Consider the following 25,216-nt stretch of genomic DNA (forward strand, 5'->3'; position numbering starts at 1 on the left):
CACAGAGTCAGAGCTCGGAGCTTGTTCAGCCCATAGACTGTATAAAATAATACTGAATCCCCCCTCCGTTTTTCATTACCTGCACAAATGTGTGGTAACAAGGAGCTTAGGAGGGAGGCATTCTAGTTATAGGCTGTCTTAATAAACACAAAGGTCGGTTTTACTCCCCACGTCTGCAGATTTGAAGATCTAGTGGATGGTTTTTATTTGTCATGGATAAGCACTAGCGCTAGTTAGCATAGCTACATAGCTACATGTTCATAGCTGTAGCTGTGTACCAAGACACACGTCTACATACTGACAAATACAACAACAAGAAACACTAAATCTGTGACCAATCCTTCAGAAAGGTCCTACTGCCTTTCTGGCAAAGGTCGGTTTTACTCCCCACGTCTGCAGATTTGAAGATCTAGTGGATGATTTTTATTTATCATGGATAAGTGCTAGCGCTAGTTAGCATAGCCACAGAGCTACATGTTCGTAGCTGTGTACCAAGACACACGTCAACATACTGATAAATAAAACAACAAGAAACACTAAATCTATGACCAATCCTTCAGAAAGGTCCTGCTACAGGCGCCTCTCCGTCATGATCAGATTCTGGATCAGATTCAGAGGGTTGAAGTAACGTGATCTATGAGCAGCCGTGTATGTTCAGCCAACATGTAAACATTAGATCAACGTGCTGGAGAGCCGAGACCACATCCACTTCCTGAGGGGGCGTGGTCAGAGAGAAAACAGAGTGTTCTGAGGAGGACTGAAGAAGAGGGTTTTTCAGGCATGCCAAAATCTGATTTCAAAGTGTTTTTTTGAGCATAAACTTTAAAGACATGTTTTGGGGACCTCTTAGACCAATATATATTGATGAAAAAAGCGTGATATGTCACCTTTAAAAAACACCAAAGAGCGTGTGAGAGCTCATATTTTGCCTAAATGAATGGATATAGTGGTAACTTCAGAGGATGAAGTAAGTGATGGCTGTGTTTACGCCTAACAGCTCTGTCTGTAATGATAGTCTTAATGATATTCACACAGAGGAATTCAATTCATTTAGTTAAAGAAACTGTGGACCAAACTATGAAGTTTGTTGAGTTCACATAAAGTTACCCCTTTCTGAAAATGGGCCCCGAGCTGAGAAACATCTGACTCACACTTTTACACCCCAGACTTTATGCCTCGGAGAGACTGCGAGAAATTGAGACAAGTACATATTTATTTGAAAACAAACAAAAGCTCCCCCTCATCCCTTCGCTTCCTCTTGTCAAAAAAGGAGCACGTCTCCGCTGTTCGGAGAGCTCATTCCTTTTTTTGTTTTTTAACTTCTCAGACTGAGGCTGGAGCGACTCGGTCAGGAACTCTTCTCACTGTAGCACCTTGCTCACAAGTGCTGCTCACTATCAACCAATTATTTGAGAAGACGTCTGACTCCACCCTGAGGCTGAGGATCACATCCCACTCAAGTCAGTCAGTCAGGCTGGTTATGGGTGAGGCTGTTCAAGCTTAGAACAAAGAGTCAGGGCTACGCTTTCCTTAAACAACACCAGCACTTCTGTTCTTTTACAAGACATTTATGTGGAGAAAAAATGTTTGAGAATAAATAGCTCGAGGGTAAATACCCATACACATCAAATATTCATGACCTAGCTTAACAGGCTGCCTGCCACGATGTGTTTCTGAAGCATGATTGACTTTTCTTTAATTGTGAATGATGTGATCTCTGTGTATGGAAACTGTACAGCAGAGGGATGTGTTGTTTTAAATCCTACTCAGAAAAGCCTGTTTGCATCTTGTGTTTCTCTTACTCTGTTCTCACAAAACTATAAAGACCCTGCTTGGAAGAGTTAGTCATCTGAGGACAGCTTTCATCGACCTGCAAGCCAACAGCCCTGCAGCTGTTCTGCCATGACACTGTAAACTTTTTTTATACTCTCGTCCACTCCATAAAGTCGAGGTGCTGCAGTAGATGAGCTGTTAGGACCCAAGAGGATGGAGCAAGGATATATCTTTTTGTATTAGAAATGAAATACTGCATTATGAAGCTGTAATCTCATAAGCAACAGGAGTCAGTATTTATTTAGTCATTTAGTGTTTATCATGGTGCATCACTGACATTCACTCTGTATCTAAAAGTTAATGAGTGATGACAATGTCATGGAGTTTGCAAGCATTGCATCACATTTGAGTGTCCGTCTACATTAAGGCTCTGTTAGAGTTGGCAACAAGTCAATATCCTGCTTCCCTGAAATGATGCAGGAACAGCCTTTATCAGGAAGAAGAGGCTGTCCAAGCTCAAATCAAATATGACTGAAAATGTAGCAGAACTGCCTCGACCTGTATCCCCTACTCTACACTACAAACACACAAACAACAACATTCCACAACCACAGACATTCAGGTGACTCTTTTCAACTGGTGCTTCCTCAACCTCAACCTGCAACAAGCTGTAACATTGAACTTCTTCCATTGAACCATCGTGTTTCACAATCCTGGACAATTCTGGTATATGCTGTTCAAAGGTGATGCAGTGCAGTGACACCTGGAGTTTTTGATGCAGTGTTTGTTCAGCGTAAATATAGCTGTGTGTTGACTTTTACATGTGGTGACTTTTAAACCTCAGCATTATTAAATCAACAGAAGAGCTCCGCAGCAGCTGAGGAGGAAGAGAAGGAGGAGGAGGAGGAGGTGGAGAGCACAGGACTGGGTTGCAGGAAGACTAAAAAAGCAGCACAAACATTTGTGACCCTTTAGACCAAGTGAAACTATGTTTGAGTTTTTGATTGTGCTGTTACTTAGTAGAGAAAAAAATCACAAGAGTTGATTTTGCATGGTTTTAAGAATCATGGGAAGATATCAGTACCCATTTGCACAATGCAGACAATCTGCACTTTTCATTCAGCTGCATAAAAATGCACTCAGATTGAGAATAACTCTCTAAAATGTTCCGAGTTGCTTAAAGCACTTATCTGAATAGCAAAACATCTGTTGTATTAACCACTTAACAGAACCAAAATGAAGGTTCATGAAGCACAAAGCCTGAGGAGAGCAGTGTAAAGAAAAGCAGAATTATTTCTGAAATATGTAAAAATATGTTTTTTGTAACCCGTGATGACGGCAGAGGGGCAGGGAGAAGAGGGAGAAGTGGAATGCAGAGCTAGAGGTTTTTGCTCGTGGAAAAAGGTCCTTGGGCTTTGCAACTCTGCAGACTGGACCTGTGGGGGGAGGTGATTTAATTTTGGTGCCATGAAGGTGCAGAGATTAGGACTGGGTGACTGATAGGAAGGTTGAAGGAGAGGGAAAGCTACATATCTGCAAACAGCAGAGAGCATGGTATGGGGTAATCTGATGGAAGCAGACAAAGTTATTTGCTGCACAAGTCAACAAGATGGAACAAGAATTAGACTCAAGGAGATAGATATCTTGTTATCAGGTTATCAGCTATCAGGAAAAGAAACTGAGAGCAGGAATTTTACAGTCCAATAAATAAGTTAACAGAATATGTTAATGTGCAGTTAATTTTTATTTATGCTTTATTTTTTGAAGGTTTGATGGTCACAGGCTTATTACTGAGCCCCAAGGGAGAAAAATGGCTTTATGACACTGTAACATTTCACAATTAGAATCTGTAAGGGGTCCAAGCACTGAAAGTGGTGCAAAGCAGAGAAATTAGAACTTGGATGTGGTGGTGGGAACATGGATAATTGGCTCAGTGGCGCCCCCCTATAAAGTAAAGAAAATTAGCCCTGGCAGGTGTTTAAACCTAGAACTTTGAAATGTTCCTTATCTATCATGCCTGGACATACAGGAAGCTTCATAGAAACATATTGTAAATCAAACAAAGTCTCTCATTTAGATTTTCACTAAAAAAAATTTATTTTAGTTATTTCTGGGTGTCCTTCCTTGTTGAACTCCTCCTTGGTGGTTCATCTGATCCCGCTCAAATTTGGTTTACAGTAAGAAGAGACTTTATGACTACAGTCTTATTGAACTCGTGTACATTAGTGAAAGTATGTGGATGTGGCGGATCCTAAAGGTTGATGCCTCGCCATGAAACAGGAAGTTGCCGTTCGTCAAATATGTACATTTCCAAACTGCCTTTGCATGTTTGATAAAAAAGTGCTTGAAAACATCTACATGACAAAATCCAGTGTTAAGAATGGTACCACCAATGTTAAAGAGCCAGAAAGACTATTGCAACATTTTTTGGACTGTTATTTTAGCACTTCCTGCTATGACTTCATGTTGTGCCCAAGACTCATCACAAGAGTCATTTCTGCATTTAATAGACATCTCAGCTGCAGCACAGTCTGCACTGCTCCACACCTCAACATGCATCACCCCGAGATATGTACCATTCCTCTCCTCTTGCTCAGCTCTGCATCTTGACATGCACCAAACCCTGACTGGTACCACACCCTGACATGCAGAAAGGTTTGAGGGCTCGTTCAGTGTTATATCATTGCAGCAGGTACTTAGCCGTGTGCTGTAGAGTCTTTATCTCAGGCTCTAACACTGGAGTCATCGGGGTATTTCCTAGCTGTCCCCCATAATTAAATGCTCCATATGTCAGCATCCCATTTAATCTGCTTGTTTTTGTCAACACCATTCAAAGAGCTAATCTAACTTCTTCAGGACAATCAAGGTGGACATAAGGACTGTGCCAAGAATCATAATCTGTATATTCTGTATAAACACGGCGGAGGAAGGTGACCAGTGGCGTGTTTAGAATAAACAGTGTGTTGATAAATAATGACGCGTCGGTGTACCTTATAAGGCTTTATAAGCTCAATAGTTTACTCTTTCATGATTTAGACAGCTCCCACTTCTACACATCTCTGCAATGCAAATGCAACCAACGTGCTACTTTAACTTACTTTCTTATCAAGTACACGCCAAAACAAGATGCCAAATTAATTCTAGAGGTTAATGAGCACAGAGACTGAGTGATGTCCCCTGGACTCATAATGATTGGGAAACAATAGAGAGAGAAAATGTGATGAAGACATGAGGTGTAGCTTGGCAGAAAGGCAGATCAGCTGTGCAAACCCATTTTCAGGTGTGAGTGGGGTCAGCTTGGGCTGCTCTGCCCTGCCTTAAAGGAAACTTGTTGCTTCTGTTCAGCTGCCCGTGTTGCTGCACAGCGCTGAGTAAATGATATCCAGCATTATTAGATAATAAGATGCTGGACTATTAAAGAAAGCTGTATCGCTAAGTATCATTTGTTCAGCTTATCTCCAGCTGCCGATGCAGAAACAAAAATTATTCCACCCAATGACCTTATGCTTCAAAATCAAACACGGTTTTAATATTAAAGTGGAAATAAAATGTGAGTGATGTTTTCCTCAGTTTAATTGTGCTAACGGCCTCTTCGAGTGGAACAACCATAATCCACAGGCTTTGTTCTTGACCTCCACGCCCTCTTATGGAAAACACTTTCATATCATTTCACCGCAGCCCCATAAAACCTCCTTCACAATCTGTCCAGACTTTGTTTGCCTCTTTGTAAAGCATAATTGTGTCAACAATCACAAGAAACGAGACACCAGACCCCTTTTGATAAGTGTTTTCCCACAAGGTAAACTTGGCAGGCGAGGAGGGAGCAAACATGCAAACAAACCAACAGACAGTGATTTTCCGCCGCCTGTTACTATGCATTTTAATGAAGTTGATGGATTAATGCTTCACATCAGTAATAGGCCACTCGGAGAGCACCGGTTAAGCCTGATGTGCTCTATCAGTGCCAAGCTTATTGCATCAGTAATGGTCACTCACAAGCCCCCATCCGTCTTTTTCCACATCACTTTTCCATCTGAATATCTTTGTCGTGAATGCCTTTTTTTCCAGAGGAGGGCAGTTAAAGTCTGCAGTAACAATGTTGTTTGAGATAAAATGGCTGAAAAAATAAGCTCTTAAGTGTTGTTGCTGATTGCCAGATGAGGATTGAGCTGCAGGGCAGACATTTAACAGGTGGGGAAAAGACCTGTGTGTTTGGGGAGGTGAGTTTATGTGTGTGCGCGCATACGTTTGAAACACTTGAGCCGTTTTTATTGCGAGTTCGATTTTGTCACCGCATGTGTACCTGTGTGAAATCATGCGAGTGCACTGCATGTTGTTTCCTTGTTTTCGTAATCTTGGATCAAATCTCTGCTGTCTCACGTCGCTTTGTTTTGACTTGTGTTTGTTTGGGCCGTTGAGGTATTCGCTTGAGCTGTGGATGTTTTATTTTGTTGCTTTATTCGTAAGAAAAACATGACAAGTAATATAATGAATAGAGGAAAGAGAAAAACAGAAACAAAAACAAACTAACAATAAAAGACAGATTGTGTAAAGGACCTAAATACCTTGCTGTTGTTAATTCAACTTTGACAGCATCTTTCTTAAACTGACTTTTTTGTTTCATGATTAGGATCAGTAAAGTTTGATGCTCTTATTTTGAAAAGTTATATTACCTGAAGTATGTAGCACCAAAGCTATGAGGGCTTTATGTAAATAACGGTTCATATGTTACTTTCTGTTGATAAAGCACCTGATTAATAGAGGCACACGGTTTGTATAGCTTTCGTTTCTCATGTTAATTAATATGAAGTGAATTTATGACCTTTGTTCTTAGTTTGAAGTGTAATGATAGTGTTTAAGCTAGTAAAGATGCTACAACCGTTAGAATAGAATAGCTTTTATTTATCATTGTCAGGTGTACAATGAAATTAGAAGCGCTGCTCCTGAAGGTGCATGTTATAAATACAAATAAAATAAAAACAGGTAGAAAATAAGTATAAAAGACAATATCAAAACAGTAATAATATAAAACAAATGTCAAATATATACAGTCAGGTAGAGAGGAGAGGTATTTTGTTTAAGATATTGCACATTATATGAAAATTTCCACGGTTCCCGGTATTGCACTTGACATGAATATTATTGCACAGTTATGAATATAAATATTCCAAATGAGGGGATTGTTTATGTCAGCTTTTTGTGGGTGTTTAGTGTTGTGATGGTTATGTATGTTATGTTTAAAGATAAAGTTTAATTCAAAATTTCAAGGTTAAAAATACATTATTTAATGTATTTTAATTCTATTTTTTATTTCTGAAACTTGATCTTCACCAAATAAATGGAGGAATAGGAAGTGAATTACCTTTAATATTTACAAGAAGTAACCATACAGTGTTTAAGAAGTTCAAAACATGTACCCATGAGTACCAGACTTAGCTGTAGTGAAGTATGAGTAACATTGCACATTTTAAACATTCTTTTAGTACAAAAAACACATTTTTACTTTCATCAGCTTTTTTTGACAACCTCCAGATGTGTTTCTATACTTTCAACAAGGCTTTCGTTAAAAGCAAAGACAGCAATTATCAGAGGGAGGAAGAGAAAGAGGTTTTGTAGTTGTCACAAAGTTAAGTGGCTCAGTTACATAAAACTCACCATGTGTCGTGCCTTCATTAAACTCTGTTGATGCTGCGTCTTTTGGACACATTGGGGTCTGTGTTCTGCAGAGGATGGCACAGTGTACTTCCTCACAGGATGATGAGTTTAGAGGAATGCTGTTTTTTTTTTCTTTGATTCTAATTTTCCTGGCGTTGAATCCTGATCTGACCGGACTGCTTTGTGTTCGCTGAGGACAGATCATTAACTGCAAAAAGTTTTCTTTGGGAGTATCATGCCAAAAAGAGCAGCCTCACAGAGAGCTTCTTTTGATTTCAGCTGGGATTAGATATCATTGAAAACATTGGCGTGAATCCCATCAGAGCGTTTGTTTTTAAGTGTATCTTTTCATTTGGTGTAAGCGCTATTTAGAGTCCCTTAATGGATTCTGTTTCAACTCCCCACCCATGTCTTTGATCAGTGTCCCACCTCCCCATCTCTTATCTGAGCCAGCACAATGGACCAACAACCTGCTCTCATTCTTCTCTCTCTCTCAGAGGAGGGACCATAAGCCTAGCTAATGCCTTTTGATGTCAGCGTTGTATCCCCTCTTATATCCTGCATTTTCTCTTTGGTCTGGTTCTTAAATGGTTTCACACTCGTGGCGGTGGTCCCACCTCTCAGCTGAATATGACTGTAAAGTGCTTCTTCCCTCTTGATTATTGCCTCCCCTATTGTCCACTGGCTTTGTGTACTGGGGCTTTCTATGGCAGCCTTGAATCAGCCTGTTTACTGTGATTAAACGGGAGCAGAGGAGGTTGGGGGACTGAGCCATGACTCTTTTCGGGTGTAGGAAAGTTACTGAAACACACTGCGGTTCTATATCAACCTTCGCTGGGACAAAAAAGCATCCCCTTTTGTTTCTCTTGGTGTGTACACCAAATCTTCATGTTTTTGTTACCCATAATTACAATCTACAATCTGTGTGCAGTGCTAATTGTGTTTATGACTCTCAAGTCTAACTCTAATTCCCCGTTTTGTTTTTAGTGAAATCATTAATTAACCGTTCAGCGCATATGGAGCCGTAAACTCCATGTGAGCACTTTCAAAGAACTTTTATTGGTTGGCTGCTAAACACTGTATTTAACTCTGCGTATAAACATGTTTTTTTGGAGTGTGTTTCATAAAGGACTCGTGGGAATATGGATTATATATGGGGCGTCCCACAGGGGAAATTGTTTGTCAATTTAATGGTGTCAGGACTTTGAGTCTGGAATTGGGAATGAAAATGGAAATGGGCTCTTCTATTTGTGAGCACACCTTTTTTACTGGCTGTTGCAGCTCATTAGCCTCACTTGGCACCACAAAATGCAGCAAAAATAGAGAAAAATGATTAGTGCTGGCAATGATGGCAGAGGGATTCATTATACTCATATACCCTGAGTAAAATTTGGCTGTGGAGAAAAGGGACAATCCAACATTTATGGATTTTACTCCAGGCTTCTTTAACTCAAATAAAATGAGGCCTTTTCTCAAGCCATAGATGCTACAAAATGACTCAGCGGTGCAGTATTCTGTGCTCCTATGTTGATAGTTTTACAATAGGAATCAAGGGAACAGCTAGCAACCCCGGAGTGATTTTATACCTCATTGAAGCTTTTATCACAAGAAGAAGTGTTATCAGATTATTGCGACGGGGGAGAGAGATTCTCTTGTGTGTTTTCTTGTGTGAGATCTGTCCTTGTGTGATAACTGATCCTATCTCTTTGTCTTTTCTTTAGGTTTTTGGCGATTATTATCACTTCCGGCATCGCACAGTGGTGAAGAGATCACTGTCAGATCACAGAGGGACACAAGTCCGTCTAGAAAATGATCCCAAGGTAAGAAGTTTGTGTACTGTGTGTTCATGGATGAGGGTGTAGTGATGTGTGAGAGTAAGTGTTTGTGTGTGAGGTGTAAGGACAGTTGCTATACTTGTAAGATGCTCTCTGATGGATCATTGTGGTACTATCATTCATGTGGCTATGGTTGTCGAAGCCCATATTGACAAAATATCATGGTCAGTGGAGTCACTGTGGTCATATCCACAGAGTGGCAAAAAAAGCATGCAGCATGTAGCACAGAAAGCAGTGAGTAGCAGAATCAGTGTTCAGCCTGATTTCTGCAAAAACACACAAACCAAACACAACCCTCCATAAAGAGCTGAGGGGTGTGCTGCAAAAGAAGATTAAAGGGAAAATTGGGTCTGTTGATTCTCAAATCAAAGTTCTCACTGTCACAAAGCTGGCTGTCTGCCAACCTGGATCACTATGCTAACTTACTTAGCAAGCTAATATGTGGGACTGGGTTATGTTCAGAGTTTTAGATTTTGACAGGCTGAAAAGTGCCGTTCCTTCAATAATTATGACATGATGATGTTCTCTGAGGGCAGATCAGATCCTCAGCTAGAATAGTGCTTATACAGAAACACTTCAAACCACCATTTCAAGTTTATAAAGAAAAAGAAAGGAAGGAAGCTGTGCAGTTACAGCAGCACATATTGCATGCATCACATCACAAGCCACATTTACCCCCCCCACTGTGAGTCCATGTGATCCTTAAACCAGGTCCACTAACCTTCTCTTGACTTGTGTTATATAAGCTCAGTATCTCAGCCTATCATTCATATATTCATGATCAGAGTATATTTCTTAAAATGATCAAATATCAGACTTTGTGCATTAGAAAGCTCTTCCAAATGAATTCATCAAGAAGATGAAGCTCCCTTATTTGATTGATGATTTGAGGCAGGCAGCTCCCTCAAACACCAGGTATTGGGTGCAAGTACAGAGTACAGAGGCCCAGCAGAAACAAAGAAGAACACAGACAGATAACAGTGACAGGGCGATGAACCAAACCCTAAGCCCTCATTTGTCACCGTCTTTTAATGGCTGCCTCAGCGTTCACGCTGCCTGTTTTTCTTTTCACCTGAGCGCTTGAAGGTGAGTTGTTGTTTCCCTGCAGTGCACCCTAAATACATCCACTCCTATGTGGATCTCTGTGAAACTGCTTCCTCCTGCTTGACTGGTGTAATTTAAAGAAATAAATCATATTCCCGGATATTCTGGCTTTTTATGGGAGAGTTTGAGGTTAGTTTGAAAATGAATCCGTGTGAATCCCCCCTCCTCACCTCCTGTTGGGAAGGACAAAGAGAAGAGTGTGAAATTAATACTCAGAGCTGAGGGAACATAAAGTGTGCTTTTGAGGAAAAGGATGCATAACACCTTTTTTTTCAACTCTTTTGTTTGAAAAATACCTCGAAAATATACAGCGCTCTCATAACCTGGACTGAATGAATATGATATGTACACACTTGCTGCTTCATTAGGTACGACTGAACAATCTGCTGTGAGACAAAGCAGCAGCTCTGCTCTAAATTTATGAAGGTTCCAGTATTTCAGTCTCTATTGACAGTATCAGATATGTAATAATTCTACTCACCGTTTATTGTCAGGGTCATAAAAGTGGGTGTTTTGTGCTCTATAGCATATCATTGATATCAGCATATCAATATTCTGACCTTGTTATGGCTATAAAAGGGGATAGACAAAATATTCAGAACACATCTTAATATAATGCTGGCTAGGCTTTATCTGTTACACAACACAACCTCAGTAATAGTTCAGGGATAGTCAAATGAATACCTCTCTAATAGTGTCACTAAGGGCTGAACATTTAATCCACTTTTAATTGCAATAACAATCTTGGCCTTTTTAACAGGTATGTAGTCGTGGATTAAAAAAAACTTTAAAACATGCATTTCCCTATTTAACTGATGTTAGGTTATATATCATGTTATCTCTGTGAATTTTCCAACTGATAGTTTTGTTTATTCACAAACAACATTAATCTGCTAGTATTCCACTCTACACAAAAAGGCCTACCACACACACACACACACACACACACACACACACACACACACACACACACCTCAAACAGTGGCTTCTCCCACCCCGCCCCTCTGCGTTTCTCTTGATATGACTGCTCTATTGACAGTTTTCATCAGCAGGACATTTTATAAGGTCATCCAAATAACAAGACTTTCAAAAACCAAAAAGTTTCACTCAGGTTTCCATCACAACAACAGGTGATCCGCCTGTAGTGGTGGCTTGTTGTTGATGAGCGTGTCATCATGATCCAGAAATGAGAGTGCAGAAAAACATCAGCAGCACGAGATAGAGAGCAAAAGGATCAGGTGTGTGTTAGTAAAGCAGAGGGACAGAGTAAGCACTGGGAATTAAATTGCAGCATTAACAAGTGTTAACAAATCAATGGTTACCTGGCTAAACATCGAGTGACTTACGCATTATTATTATTTTATTGAACATATAACTATTTATATTATTATATGATTATAAACTAGAAAAACAATGTTATAAGCCCTAGTCTTCACTTTTTAAAGATGAAGGCTAAAAGACTGTTTCAAAGGTCTCATACTGTGATAACATGTATGCTAGGTTGGATAATTGACTTTTAAAAACCACACCATTTAAAACTTCCCTGCATGTAAAAGCCCTGTGTTCAACTGGTTTATCTTCAAAATGTAGTCAGTTTGGGGCGCTGGTGGCCTAGCGGTCTAAGCGCCCCACATACAGTGGCTAAAGTCCTCGTCGCAGGGGTCGCCGATTTGATTCCTGGCCACGACCATTTCCTGCATGTCTTCCCCTGCTTTCTACTCCCCACATTTCCTGTCTCTCCTCAGCTGTCCTATCTAATTAAGGCAAAAAATATCACTTTAAAAACAAAATAATAATAAATAAATAAATTGTCAGTTCTCATAAAGTAAAACTTTGATGCTATTCAATGCTATCTGATGCTATTTGATGTTATCTGATTCTACTTTAGACCTAATGTTTGGGCCCACTGTAGACCGAAAATCCAAGAGCAGTTTTTGTAAAAGTCGAGGTTATTCTCAAAAAAACAAAAAAATAAAAATAAAAAACAATAAACAGTATAAATTAAGGTCCCAACAATTAATAAATAATCAATAGATAATCATGTTCTCAGTTTTGGTCAGATTATTATTTTGACCATAATTGTGTAGCCTGAGTGTCAGTCACAAGTGATCAGAAAATATCATAAAAATATGTATTTGATTGCATTAGATATTATCAATGTCCCAGGTGTCTGAGTTTATTTTTAAGGCCAGTCACAGCATCAAAGTGTACAAAATCATATATTATTTAACAAAAACATTTGATATTTTAGATGAGTACAGAGGGAAAAGTTTCACTGGCAGACACAGTGTGTATCAGTGGCACATTTAAGTACTTGAAGTTCAGTGCAGTGCTTCTGACGGCTGGCATACCTACAGTACAATGGGTTACAGTGAACAATGAAACTGAAATAGCTCAGGCTTTATATAAAGCAAGTTGTGATCTAGTGTTTCCAGTCCTTGTCTCAGGCTCCTCTCTGCACTTTAAATTACCAGCCAACCAGCACAGGAGCTTCTTGAGAGAAGGTTTTGTACGGCTCCTACCTCCTCTGCCTTTGCTAAAGACGGTCCCATTTTTTTGTTTCTGGAAATTATATCAACATGTTTGGATCTTAATTGTGTGAAGTAAATGCAGATATTCAATTGCAGTTATGAACTTTACTTAATCTTCTCATTTACCATTGCAAAAAAAAAATTTAAATATCAGAATGTATCTGCTGCTTTAAGAGAGACTGAACCCTTCCTTAATGTGTCCCTGCTCATGCTGTCATGCTGTACCTTTTACAGAACAAGCACAACAATCTCTTCTGGGTTTGTTTGCACCCTCGTTAGAAATGGTCCACCTCGTCTTTGGGATTTCCTCTCACGCTGTGGCTTCATTTCCTGTTGTTGAACTTCTTTTTTTCCCCCCACAGCTGCCAAGGAAAGGCGGAAACTCTTAAGTAGATGCCAGGTCAGCATGTCAGTATCTAAAGCCGTCTACAAGATTTGTTGTAAGGAATTTACAAGATTTAGTTTGATTTATTTGTATTCATAACCGAGGGGTGGTTTGGAAAACATGCTGCAAGTTTGAACTTATTATCTTAACACTAGTGCATTTTTTCCTGAGATACAATCATAAGTCTGATCAAGCTTTTAGAGCTGGATATCATTGCAAACTTGACTCATATTTGCAACAACTGAACTCTCTCTGCAGGCACAGGAAGCGTTACAAAAATATTCCTAATGGGGTATTTTTCAATTCTAGAGAGGATGTCCCTGCAGCTTTTAAACGGGTCGAGATGAAGCTTTAACAAAAGGGCCGGTAAACTCTCTTTGAAGAGTGTCTAATTACTGACAAAAGCACCTGGATCTGCGCCAGATCTCATAGATTGGTTAGCCGAGCTCTGTTAATGGGGTCCATTGAAGATTTAAAGCTTGGGTATCTGCTGCCTCTACACCTTCTTCTGTCTCCTGTTTTATTGTCTTGTTGCTTGTTGGGGCGGTTTGCTTTGCCCTATGTTTTTCTTTAGTTAGTCAAAAGAAACATTGAACTTAACCCTCATTTGTTTGCTTGTGGTTGAGGCTCGTAATTGCCGGTTTCATTACAGTGGAAAAATAGAAGCAGCAGCTGTGACATGAAAAAGCTTTAGCATAAATCTGAACGCCTGATCTGTACTATAATTGGTGTTATGTTCCCTCATGGTAATGATGCTTCATTTGAGGTTTCCGTGCAGCCTCAGAGGGAGGATGCCGTGTTTGTATAATGAAGAAGGACAATTCAGTGGGTGGGCAGAATGAGGCGTGCTGGGAAGCTTTTTATTTTTTCAGAAAGTATCTACACCTAAACATAAAGTGCACACCCTGTTTGTGAATATTAACTCTGCATTGGAGCCGGTTGAGCGCACTAGATAGACAGTTTTCTATTTTCCAAAGCTCATTCATAATGAAAATGCTGTTTGTCAGCTATAGTGGGCTCCCACACAGACTTTTAAGGAATTAAAACAAAACAAAACATATCCACATAAAAAATGTAAAAGAGGAGATTGAAAAATGTTGTGTTACACTGCCTAAAGAAATCTCTTCTGCATTAGCTCGGAGTTTGGTGCTGAACTCTCACATTGCTCCTGTTTCCTGCAGAGGGAAAGGAACATTTTGTTGATCTCGGGTTGAATTTAATACATCAGGATTGTACAGAATAATTACCGGCATTTTATATGAAAAATAATTGGCAATAAATGTAGGGTGCTATAGGGGAGGTGTGTTCCTGTAGATGGAATATGTACTTCTCCTCTTCAAAGGGATCAGTAAAAGTAATTACTGGACTACTACACAGCTTTCATTAAGTTATGTTTCCCAGGGCTGATTGAGTGAGAATCCCCATTGTGTAAATAGTTTCTGCACTGTCCGTTAATGTGTACCATTATTTCCTTATGTGTAGGACTAAAGCAGAACGGTGTCTTTTCTTTGCCGTGTTTTGATTGACATTTCCAGGAATGGTGTGTGACATTAAGATGACTGACTTCAAAAATGAGCAGGAAGTAAATGGAGGTGTCTGCATTTAGAAGAGCAGAAACTGGAGCTGCTATACTCAGGCTAATCTGCATGTTAGCTGGAAGCACGTGAGCTATGCTTAAGCAGTCACGTCATTATCTTTTATTAAGTAGGGTGTGAGAGCCAGACCGTGTGTGCTACACTGAAGGGGATTCTGTTGCTTTTAAAGCATGGCGCACTATTGAGGTTTCTACAGGATAAAAATGTGTAAAAAGTTTAGGAACCAAAACATCATATCAAGCTGCAGAGGTTGCAATGTAATCCAAGAGGATGAAGCTCCTCTTTGGCATGATGGTTACCTTGTTTCTCCAACTCTGACGCACATTTCCAACATTGTCTTCTTACAAGTCACCTTGTTCACATGTTTTCAAAAAGAGATTTCTATATCTGCTCAAGAAAAGAAGGGTCTTACTTTTTAACAAAATGTTCTCTCCCTTTAGGGATCCATTCCACAAAGTTAATAGATATTTAAAATAACAAACTGAGCCTGTCAACAGTAAAAAAAAAAGTACTTTCAGTGGACTCTAACATTCACAAGCATTTCTGTTGCTGCCATTGCTGCTTGTTTGTATGCTCAACTCAACTCAGCCTTTTTATATTGCACCTTTCATACATACAAGCATGCAGCCTAAGTGCTTAACAAAAGAACAGTGTAAGAAAACAACAGAAATGGGTCAAATAATAAAAGCCAAAATATAAAAGAAAAAAACACTTCAAAAAAATAAAATCAATATGGTAAAATTGATAAAATAAGTAGGGGTAGAAAGCAAAATGAAACATCAGTTAAAGTTAAAACGAACAGATAAATACAAGAAATAAATAGACGGGGCGCTGGTGGCCAAGCGATCTAAGCGTCCCATGTATAGAGGCTATAGTCCTCTTCGCAGTGGTCGCCGGCTCGACTCCAGGCTGGTCGACCATTTACTGCATGTCTTCCCCCACTCGCTACTCCGCACATCTCCTGTCTCTCTTCAGCTGCCCTGTCAATAAAGGCAAAAAAAAAGCCCAAAAATATAACTTAAAAAAAAAAAAAATAGACAAATAAATAAGATAAATACATGTTGTTACAACAGTGATTGTAATAATGCAATAATGCTAAAAATAAATGACTCCAAATTAAAAGTCATATTAAAAAGGTTAGTTTTCTTTTAAAAACACCAAGAGAGCTTACCTTTCTGGTGTCCAGAGAGATCCATAGATTTTGCTCATAAAAAGGGAAAGCTGTCTGGCTGGTACTGGATGTGAGACACACGAGGAACATTTAAAAGGGGAGCATTGGAGGACCTCAGAAAAATGAGCTGGAACATAAAATGACTGGAGATCTGGGATGTATGAAGAAGCAAGACTGTTAAGAGCTTTAAAAACAAGTAACTTGAGACCTGCTTGTATGCTGCAGAAATTCAAAAACTTTGGTACCTTTTAAGACCCCAAAAATGTACTCTAGTCAGTAAATGCACTCCTGTTTATTCATGTTAGGTTAAGAATCAGTCCAGGGAGAGCATCTCTGTAATGTTTCGTCTGCAGCTGTATTATGAAACGAAGCTGCCACTCTGCCAGCAAACTCATGCACAAGACTGCACTGCATTCATATGATGATTTTATGTATAGGGTGGAACACCAAGGGAGATAAAAATCCCACCCTGCTCCACAGTGGTAATGAGATCATTTAAGATGCATGTTGGATTCAATACTCCTCACGCAACATGGTGCTTTCAACAGTCAGATGCTTTTTACATTATTCTAATCTGTACATAACTTCCTGTGTTACCCCAGATAACAAACAGTGCATTAAGACTGCGTAGTTTCCTCTCTAATCCTATGATATCTGTGTCAGCATAGAAACAGGTGTGAAAAAAACGTGTGAAAAAAACACAGGTTTCACACAGGATTTCATGCTAAACAGCGTAAAAGGAAAGGAAGAGGGGAAATCACAGACACGACCTTATGACGCAAGAGAAAACGGCTTGTTTCTATCTGACTTAAATCACATGAACTTTTTATATAATTTGATTTGAACCTTCCATACAACCAAGTCTTTGTCAGCCAGACAGTAGAGATACTTTTCAGCCAATACTACTGTTTTCTTAAAACAGAAAGCCAATATAAAGCCTGTCGCAAAAACTGCCTGTGGGTCTTTAAACTCACTCCGTCTCCCACTACTTAGCCGTGGTAATAATGCCACATAGGAATAGCTTTGTGAAACTCCAGAGATCTGAATCTCCTGTTCTAAAATAGTGAAACGGATAAGAACATTTTTAATGTTTGAGTGAGGACACACTGTTCATTGGAGCTTCTGTGATGCCATTCATTCACGATTTGATCGCGTAATACACAGTTAGGAAATAGAAATCCAGTGTTGGCATTGAAAGTTGAATACAAACAAAAAGTAAAGGCTTTATGACAGTTTCTGACTCGAACCGATGTGATGCACTTCCTTGATTTATTGCCACATTGCTGTCAGCAGGAGAATTTAGCAGAATAAAATACAGACCCAGTAAGACACAGGCATTTACTCTTCTGAGTGTGATAGATACGATTTCATTTCTTCCTTCCAAAAATCCACCGCCTCACAACTCCAGCAAAAAGTCCCAAAAATAAAGTGCCAGTTTCCATTTTTGTAGACATATTCTTAATTCATATTCGGAGCGTATACAGTAATGACGCTGTTGGTTTGCGTGCTGGTCTGAAAATTCTTGGCAACTTTTTTTTTTTTTTGGGTTATCCATCATGAAACACACAGACTGCTTACTTGTTATTCTCTTTCACAACATGCACTTTTTACGGAAATGTTTGCTGACACATCCGTCTGTTTGTCAGCAGCACTCCTTTGACTCACTGTGTCAAAGACCCATTATTTTTTCCCTTTCTAAGTGGAAATTCTCAGTGTGACAAACTGCCACCGCTGTACCACACAGTGCTGACCTCATCCTCTCTGTAAAACTCCAGCTTGAAACGACTCCACTTAAAACCACCGGTTAAGAGAACAACAGACCTGAACCCTCACACAAGAAAAACCTCTGTGCTCCTTGAAGAGAGAGAAATTATTCCATTATGGCATTTTATTATGCTAGTGTTGAATTGGCATCGCTTCAGCGTTGCAGCTAATGTGACCTTCATTACTTCTTTTCCGCTCTTACTCTCGTGTCTCTAGTGATCTGCAGAGAGGGAGAGGGAGAGAGGTGCTCTGTGATTCAGTCGTCCTTCACATCAGGTGCTCCGTCCTTGCGGCAGGCAGCTCTCTGTCTTCTTTCACTGACATATTTAGTTTCTTTTCTGGTCCACCCGGCCGTTTTTGCGATGAAGTGAGCATGATTCTGCAGAGAGAGTAAGATGCAGGGCTTATTTTCCCTGTATGCAATCTGCCTCTGTCAACACTTTCTGCAGGAGCTCACATTAGGAGAGCCGGCTGCGGACTGGCTTGTTGTGTTGTGAAACTTGTACTGAAATAGTACTTCTCTGTGTGTGCGTTGTTGGTGTGCATGTATGTTTAGATTCTCTCTGTCAGCATATTAGATCCTGGTGCATCCCATTTTACACTGATTCAGATATTTTAATTAGTCCTGGACTGCTGTGGAGTTTATCAGTAAGACTCATTAGCGAGGATTCCTCAGCACCCCGCTGCCTGTAATCTCACCCTGTCACGTCATCCTGCTGAGAATTCTGATCCTTATTTATTCTTTTGACACCTTGACCCTTGCCCTGCTCTCAATTATTTTCTTGTTCTGTTTTTGTCGCCAGAGTTTCTTTCTAACCTCACATCCTCACACTATATTTGATGTTAAATTGCTCATTTTAATACTTGTGTCTGTGTCTTTGTGTGCTCTTTGTTCAGGTGACTTGGGCTGAGCAACAGGTGTCAAAACGGAGGAAAAAGCGAGATGTGTACGAGGAACCTTTGGATCCTAAATTCAGAGACCAGTGGTACCTGGTGAGTACACACAGAGACATGTTGAAGAAAAGGCTGGCTGCGTGTGTATATGTCAGATATAAGTCCGTATTGAGTACTGGCTGAGCTTTTTATCCACCTAAAGTCAATACAGCTAATTAAATTTGAGGCTGTGTTGCTTCCTCAGCTGTCAAAAGACAAGCCGGCATGCATCCAATCATTTACGTCTATGCGTGAAAGGCTGGCGTCTTGTTTGTTGAAGCAGCAGCAGCACAACTCAGTTACTTCAGCTTGAACGATAGCACACAGACATACATGGAGCATCTCGGATTTCAGAATCGTATCCTTTTTTAAAATTGATGGTTGACTTAAATCTGTCGACGGAAACAAAAGGAGAAAGCAGAGAAAGTGGAGGTGAGTCGCTTTGAAGCGCTCTTGTTCTCTGATGATTGATTTTCACGTTCAACTGGAAGAATGTCACTGATACATTGGCCTGTAAGAAGCAGCTGTAACAACCCCTGAGATTTTCTCTTCAGCTCCACTCTTCCTTCAATTACTGTGAGGATGCTTCAGGCGGAAGAAGATTCATGCTGATGCAAAACAGACTTGCATCACCAGTAGTTCAAAATGTCTGAGCTCTGACAGAGGCACACTGGCTTCCCTTGTTGGAGTAGTTAGCGGCAGCATGAAAGGCAAATGAGCAGATAAAAGCCTGCTGCCTGGTTTTATCAATGTGAGTAGATATTATAGGTTCTGACTTCAGACACAGGAGTTGAAAATAGTTCACTGACTCTGTAGTACAACCTGTCTTTGATGGATATGGATGTGGAGGGCTTTGGTGTAAAATTTATAAGCTTTTTAATTTATTTTGGGAATGAGAGCACAACTAATTATCATTTCCATCATTAATTCATTTAGCACGTATTTCCTCAATTACTTCTTAAATCTTTAAAAGTGATGAAGCAGGTGTAAAAACACACAAATACTGATGTTTCAACACTTTGTTCTCCAACCGTTGGCCCAGTACCCAAAGATATATGAAAATCACATATATGAAAATCAATTATTAAATTATTAATTATTATAATAATAATAATAATTATTATTATTATTATTATTATTATTATTATTATTATTATTATTATTATTATTATTATTATTATAGTTATTGTTTTTTTGGGGGGAGGGGGGTCAAAATCATTCATCTATTATCAGAAAATTAAATTAAATTAAATTAAATTAAAAGCAATTTATTTGTCCCCGGGGGGCAATGTAAAAACCAGAGAGCAGTGGTGTGAAGAACAAACTCAATAATAGCACAGCAGCAATAAACACATACACACATTCTCACATACATACATATAAAAAAACATACATAAAGCCAAATAACAATTAGGAAGTGTAGGGAATGTGCCATAGTAGTGGGTGGCTTGAGAATAAATGAACTGGGCAAACACATACACTACCAGTCAAAAGTTTGGACACACCTTCTCCTTCAATGTTTTTTATTTATTTTAATTATTTTCAACATTGTAGATTAATACTGAAGACATCAAAACTATGACATGATATGGTTTTGCCATAATATGGATTACAACAGTAGTCAACTAGGGCTATCCATTGTGTACTAACCCTACCTCTGAACAACACAACTGATGGTTTCAAACACATTAAGAAGGCAAGTCATTCTACAAATGAACTCTTGACAAGGCTCATGTTCATTAGAAACCATTCCAGGAGACCAAAGAGTGTGCAAAGCTTTCATGAAGAAAAAAGGGGGCTACTTTACAGAATCTAAAATATAAAACATATTCTGGTTTGTTTAACACTTTTTTAAAATTAAATTATTCCACGTGTGTTCTTTCATAGTTTTGATATATTCAGTATTAATCTACAATTTTGAAAATAATTAAAACAAATAAAAACATTGAATAAGAGGGTGTGTCTAAACTTTTGACTGGTACTGTATGTCAACAGATCAGTATCAAGTAGAGTAGTACTGGGTGGGTAAGGGGATCAAATGAAGGCAGTGTATAGGGAATTCAAGTACAACGGGAAATAAATACGTAAACAGCATGTAGAAAAATGTATGCGTAGAGGTGCTTGTGAGGGCAACACTAACCTGACTAATCCATTACTAATGAAGTAAATGATTCTGCATATTTTTTTCTACATTCACTGTGAGCACTTTATTTATTCTGTGTTCGTTTTTTCACAATATTTGATAAAGCATTGACAGTTTTATGTTTAATGATGAGAAACTGTTGACAAAGAAGCTCTGAATATCTTCTGTATCTAAATACTTTCAGCGTCGCTCTTAAAGCAGGGCTGAAGCAGTAAGAGAGGCTCTCTTTAAAATAAAGATCAATTTCTGTTCGAGTCTGCCGGAGGCCCGCGAGGTTGTGAGCTCATTAAACAACAAAAGACATGAAAACTGGAGCAGCACCTTTGCTATTCTCAGATCCTTTCCTCTGCTGGGATCAGCTGAGCCCTGAGCAGAGGATAAATGTCACCATTTCAACACCGGCCAAAGAGAACACGTGAGCTTGTAAGGTGTTAACCAAAACAGAGGCTGTGTTGCATGTAAGGCTAGCATCATAATAAGCCTATTTAAGTGTGAATAGTTTGTGTTGGAGGACTTGTATTAACATATTAAATGTTATATAAGTTGGGTTCAATGCAAAATAAAAGTTATCAGAAATTGTCATGAAGGTCCAATGTAATGTCTCCAAAGTTATTGTAGATCCAATCAGTATATACCCTGAGACTGTTTACCCTGACACACTCCCTGCTAATATCCCTGATGCTTTTTCATTAGCATGCAAAATCCACAAAAAACTTTAATTGAAATTCTCAGAAATGCTATCTGTGTACCTTAAACTTCCAACATCTGCAGCAGAGCCGAGGTGACTTCAGTTTCTTTCATAGCTCAGCTGATTTGATATCAATATTATTAGCTTCTAATTTCTAAAGACCTGAGTCAGCGTCTACTCTCCTTGCTTTACAGGTGTTTGTGAATTATGAGCTGAGAAAAAAAGCTTATGGTCATGTTTGATTAGAAGTACAAAGATGAAGCAAAGGTTGCAGGAGTGAGCCGCCTCTATCTCCTCTGGCAGAAAATAAGGGGGCCTCATTAAAACCAAACCTGTCCGGCCAGAAGAGAGTGTGGGTGAGTCTGTGAGCCAGAGCGTCCTTCATGGACAGATGCTAATGGTCAGCATTTGCTGTTACAATGAATATTTTAGTCTCTTTCTGATATTTATCTAAATGATGAGACAGATTTTCTCCCACTGATAAATCATCATAAATCATTGGCTAGCCTCAAAGCAGAGATCTTAAGCAGCAGATCAAGAGCTCAGTTTGCAGAAGGAAGACTGACATTAAGAGAAAAAAAGGGTCAGTGGTTCATGTGGTTTAAAGGGTCTTAGCTTAAGAGCAATATTCAGATGAAACCTTGCACTCGCCTCTGTTAGATTTATTAGATACTCAGAATGTCAGCAGCAAAAAGGCATTGACGTTCTGAATCAGCATTGCAGGTCACAGCTTTCAGCTTTAATTGATTTTCCTCTTGATGGTTTGAGTGTGAACGACGTTACAAGGTTGTGGAAGGAACCTGATCCAGGGTGATGGATTACAATTTCAAGGGTCTGAAATCTGAGAGGAAACCTGTGTGACAGCTGGCACCTCTGACACGTTAAATGTTATGTGATGATACTTTTTATAAAGAGGGACTTTGAACTTGGTAAAAACCGGGCACGGCTTTGGACCAAAGGTCAGGTTGAATGTCAAGAGCGCATCAAAAAGCATACAGAATCATGACCGGGTGCTGATGCTCTGCTTGATGTTCATAATAAATGCAATAAACGCAGGCAAGCACTGATGCAATCAGTATGAGAAACCCTTAGTATCCCTGTGATATCATTCCTCCCACTTCTTGAGAAACTTCAGCCTTTTCACTGAAGACGAATGACTGAAATTCAATAAGCAGCACACTTTTCCCTGATGCTTCACTCTTCATCTAAATGTCTTAAATGATTGCCCTCTTTTTCTGGAGTAAGCCCTTCAGGATTTAGTTAAAAGCACCATCCTGTCAGCTCTCAGGTGTCTCTCCGATAAATTAGATTCCATCTAAGTTATTTGCCTTCTCCATCCTCAGTACAACAGCAACCACCGTGACCTGAATGCCAAAGCCGCATGGGAGTTGGGCTACACAGGCAAAGGCGTAGTGGTGTCCATCCTGGATGACGGCATAGAGAAGAACCACCCGGACCTGAGCCAGAACTACGTGAGTATGAAACTGAAATGAACTGAAACAGTATGTTTTTCTTTTTTATGAAGGAGACGCATTAAAGTTGCAGCAAACAGAATAAAGATAAGAACAGAATAAATAGAGCAGATTTTGAATTAAAGATAGTGTCTTCCTGGAGCTGAGCTACTGATGGATTTTAAGAATCATTTCCAGGCGGACAAATTTGCAAGTTTAATATTTTGCAGATTTTTTGATACCTAGAAACTAAGAAAAAGCTTCTTTTTTTTTCTAAGTGACTCTAACAGCTTTACTCTCTCTCTAAGGACCCCGATGCCAGCTATGATGTGAACGATGGTGACCCGGATCCACAGCCTCGATACACACAGCTCAATGACAACAGGTAGAATTCCTCCAGTGATTTCATTGCCACTCTTTTCTTTGTCCTCTGGCTTTCCCTGTGACCAAATGCCTCTCTCCTCTAAATGCCGGTTGCATGTAGAAAACATGTCAGGGGTGAAACTACACGTGTTCATTAATTCTTCCCCCTCACTGTCTGATGGCTGACAACTGATATGTAAATAGGCCGGTGGCTGTTTATCACCCACCGCTGAGTCAAAGGGCGACATTTATGTGAAACAACCTAATTAAAGGCCAGTGCCTGTGGGGTTTGTTTTGTCCAAGACATTTTAATTTTTCTCCATTTTATGCCTTTCACTTCCCAAAACATGCACAATTACTTCCTCATAAAAAGCTTGTCCCCAACTTAAGAGTCTGTGGATTTGTTTTAGCCTCTTAAATCACTCAGGCACCACCAGGGCATTTCTGCAGCCAGGGTAAGTCGAGTAAATCTACACAAGGATTAAGGTGGCGTGTGAAGAAAACAGCTTTATTGCAGTGGCCTCTGCTGATGACATTAAGAGTTGTTTACCACCACAGTGATGTTGTGCAGAGAATTGATTGAATTAAGTTCATCAGCATTAATGAATTAGCAAAGCCCCTGGCACTCGTCTTCCTTCAGTCCCACCACGTGCCTCCTTTTGACTTTAATTCAGGCCTGCCTGAGAGACTTTTTTTTATATTTCAAGGCCTACCATGATTAGTGGTGATAGACAGTAGAAGATTATAGTTAGGCGTGGATAGAAATCAAACATCCCCAACTGAGACAGGGACAGGGGCTGGGAGCAGGCACCATGAATGTGAAGACCCAAGGGAGGTGGTCAGAGCTGCAGAATGACCTCAAGTCACTGTAATCAAGCCAGCAGTGTCTCAACACTTTGAAGGCTTTGTGGAACATATCAAAGGTGGAGGCTGATTGAAGGTGGTGTGTAATTGTTTCACTCTCAAAATAGTGTGCTGCTTTAAAGTGGAACCAAACACTCACAGTTATCAGTAAAAGCTCCCCTAAACATGGAAACAGTTCAAATAATATGCCTTCGCTTTTTTACTTCAGCTCAAATTCGTGTTTTTAAGATTCTGTGCCAGTGCCCGTAACTGTTTTCACCGCCACCATCAACAAAAACCCTAAATAGGGAATTTTCTTGTGGAAGAATGTGGGAGAACATCCCTGTGGTGCAGCTCCGCGGATCCTCAATCTATGCCAAAGCACGCTTAAGCTCTTCTGGGGGCTCGCAGTGGCCCAGAGCCCAGCCAAGACACTCACTATTGATGTTTCCTCGTTCTGGCTGCTCCTCTCTCCAACCCTCGCTCACCTCAGCCCTTATCTCTTGCCACCCAGCTCTGTGTGTCTTCCTCATGGCAGGATGAAATGAGAGGGAGCATATTTGTGTGTCTGTATATATACGTGTGTGTGTTTGTGTGTGTGTGTGTGTGTGTGTGTGTGTGTGTGTGTGTGTGTGTGTGTGTGTGTGTGTGTGTGTGTGTGTGTGTGTGTGTGTGTGTGTGTGTGTGTGTGTGTGTGTGTGTGTTTCTCTTCCTTTGCAGTGAGTTGATGCAGATGCATGTGTAAACAACCTGTGGGCGAGCATGAAAATGCGTGAGGTTGTGTAAGACTGTAAGTGTCTGTTCCCTGCAGAAAGCCCAACTCTGTTCACCTCCATAAAGCTGTCTTTCTTTCTCAGCATACAGGAGGCAGTGAGGATGGTTCAGCAGCAATGCAACCATTCACCCACATGTTTATCTAAGACTGCATGAGATCTAGGTGTTTCTCTTTCCAGGGTTTCCTCGCACTCCTATCAGGATGCTT

At 39.9% G+C, this 25,216-nt stretch overlaps 1 protein-coding gene across 3 annotated transcripts in view; it reads left to right on the forward strand.

The window, feature by feature from the left end:
* The window catches only part of furina (furin (paired basic amino acid cleaving enzyme) a), a 109,702-nt gene that overhangs the window by 48,941 nt on the left and 35,545 nt on the right, over positions 1-25,216 (forward strand). For all 3 annotated transcript variants that reach the window (XM_034679931.1, XM_034679933.1, XM_034679932.1), the window contains exons 3-6: positions 9,150-9,248; positions 18,711-18,806; positions 22,921-23,049; positions 23,337-23,413. In XM_034679931.1, the coding sequence (XP_034535822.1) occupies positions 9,150-9,248; positions 18,711-18,806; positions 22,921-23,049; positions 23,337-23,413 (401 nt within the window). The remainder of the gene's footprint in view (positions 1-9,149; positions 9,249-18,710; positions 18,807-22,920; positions 23,050-23,336; positions 23,414-25,216) is intronic.

The sequence above is a fragment of the Notolabrus celidotus genome, chromosome 3, assembly GCF_009762535.1.
Source record: "Notolabrus celidotus isolate fNotCel1 chromosome 3, fNotCel1.pri, whole genome shotgun sequence".
Lineage (NCBI taxonomy): Eukaryota > Metazoa > Chordata > Actinopteri > Labriformes > Labridae > Notolabrus > Notolabrus celidotus.